The 2,206-nt window shown below is 50.0% G+C and overlaps 1 protein-coding gene across 1 annotated transcript in view; it reads right to left on the bottom strand.

The window, feature by feature from the left end:
* The window catches only part of VPS35L (VPS35 endosomal protein sorting factor like), a 144,172-nt gene that overhangs the window by 23,931 nt on the left and 118,035 nt on the right, over positions 1-2,206 (bottom strand). Inside the window, exon 26 of the mRNA XM_023728326.1 lies at positions 34-199. Within this exon, the coding sequence (XP_023584094.1) occupies positions 34-199 (166 nt within the window). The remainder of the gene's footprint in view (positions 1-33; positions 200-2,206) is intronic.

Here is a 2,206-nt window from a genome sequence, read left to right as displayed (position 1 = left end):
AAGCACACAGTGTGGAAGGGGAAACTCAGGTACCTTTGTCTACGTGGTAGAGATAGGTCTCCTGGCTCATGGCAGAGAGGAGATGTAAGACACAGGTGTAGATGCGGATTTTATCATCGCTACTCTCTTCCCAGGTATAGTCCTGGATCACGTTGAGAAGCTCTCGAACAAGAAACAGGACCCCATGTTCAGGATGGTCCTAGTGGAGAAGCAAACAAGAATAAATAATCCTAAATGTGAAGCAAGAAATAAAATAACCCAGCAATCCAGGTCCCTCCCTTTAGCAGCTGTAAAGAAATTAAAGTGCCAGTTACTTTACGAAGGAAAAGCCCACTCATAAGCCTGGTTAAACAACACAGAGAAAAACGTCAAAAAGCCCTGAGTCAACATGCCCCATCCCATCTGGGGAGACAGGCTTGGGAGCCTTCCTTTTTGAGTCCAAGGAACGGAAAAGCAGAGCTACCTGTCAGCTTAATGGCCTGTTTCCAAAAATTACCATCTTGTTTGTAATGTGCGTAGTGGTAAAAAAAAGTAAGTCCTATTCCTCCAACTATAAAAGCAAGACTGCAGGTCTTGTAGCAGATGGGACGGCAGAAGCCTCCTACGCTGGGTAAGCTGCCAAATTACCACTGTCATCACTGATGGCACTGACTTTAAATAGAGCCTGACTCTTCAGTCGAGGACGTTCAGCATTCACAGCCAAACTGAGGACTCTCTCGGGAGAGGAAAATCCCAAGAGACAGCCACAGAGTTGATAGCAAACAGTGTTTCTCCGATGCTAAACTGAATCTTAAGACAACAAAAAACAAAGTGTCGGGATGCAAAAAGGTGAGCAGTCTCCGTTCAGTTCCAAAAAGGTATATGCAGTGATGTGACTCCCCCGCTTAAAGCTCTCCAAAGACTTCTCTTTCCCCTGGGAAGAAATGTCCCGGTCCTTATTCCAACCCACAGGGCTAGCTGGGATCTGCCCACCCCCATCACTCTTGGACTCCATCCCATGTCACTCCCCACGCCCTCACTCCAGTCATACCGCTGCTGTTCCTGGGACCTGCTGCACAGGTTAGGGCCCTGGTAGCACACAAGTGATGCACTGAAAAGGGTTCCGTGAGGGCACCTGATGAAGGGCGTTTATAAAGACGTGGGCAAAGGGAAGGGAACTAACAAGGAGCGGCGAGGCACCAGGGACTGGCAGCAGTGGGGAGCCGAGACCCCTCGGATTGAAAGGACAAGGTGCAGGGAGGGGCGTTATGGGAACCTGCCAAGACCTGTAGTGCAGGAGGCCGCCTGGCTGAAGCTGTGGCCTTGGGTAGAGGAATAAAGCCACTGACAAACCAGGGCCCAGCAGGAGTGGGGGAGGGGGAGAAATACCCCAGCCTCGCTCTCTTCCTGCCCTCTGATCTGCTGTCAGCACCTCTCATCAGCTGAGCCAACTAGGAGCCTGAAGGAAGGACACCCAGGTGATGCCGTCCAGGGGTGGAAGGACAGTGGGCCACCGGGAAACAACCAGCACACGAGCCAAAGACCACTGGCCTCATGGCCTTACCGTTCCCTCTGACTGGAATCTTTATCATCGGGCTTGGCGAGGTGGGACCCTGGACAAACTCCAGATCTCATCTGAAATGCTGTCTCCTCACAAGGCCTTCCTGACTGCCCAATCTAGAGTACCCTCCCCCGCAATCTCTCTTTATCACAAATCGCTGTCTTATTTTCTTCAGAACAGTTCTCACCGTCGGAAATAATCTTATTTATTCATTTACTAAATAACACCCAACAGATGTACCTGTTTATCTCCTTTCAGACTAACCTATAACCTCCAGAGGACCTTACTGATGGTGCTGGTCAGTGTAGCTCTGGCCAGTGTTAATGCCTCCCCCCCCACCAAATGATGTACAATCCAGCCCTGTCCCCGGCTCCTAGGACAGTGCTAGACACAAGGCAGGCACTTGGTAAATGTTGTTGAGTGGACTACATTTTTTTTCCAGTACCTTCTACGTGCCAGCACTGAGGTAGCTACACAAACAAATAACAATAGCTAACATTCACAGATCTACTATGCTCCAGGAAGATACGGCTATAAGGTGGGGAAATAAGCCACAGAAAGGTTAAGTGGCTCCAAGTCACACAGCTGGCACACAGGGGACCCAGGATTCGAACCCTGGCAGCCTGGCTCCAGAGTGGACATTCCTAACTACTAATGCCACATTTA

This window comes from Trichechus manatus, unplaced genomic scaffold, assembly GCF_000243295.1.
Source record: "Trichechus manatus latirostris isolate Lorelei unplaced genomic scaffold, TriManLat1.0 scaffold00024, whole genome shotgun sequence".
NCBI classification, from domain to species: Eukaryota; Metazoa; Chordata; class Mammalia; order Sirenia; family Trichechidae; genus Trichechus; species Trichechus manatus.
This window is presented reverse-complemented; position numbering and strand designations above follow the sequence as displayed.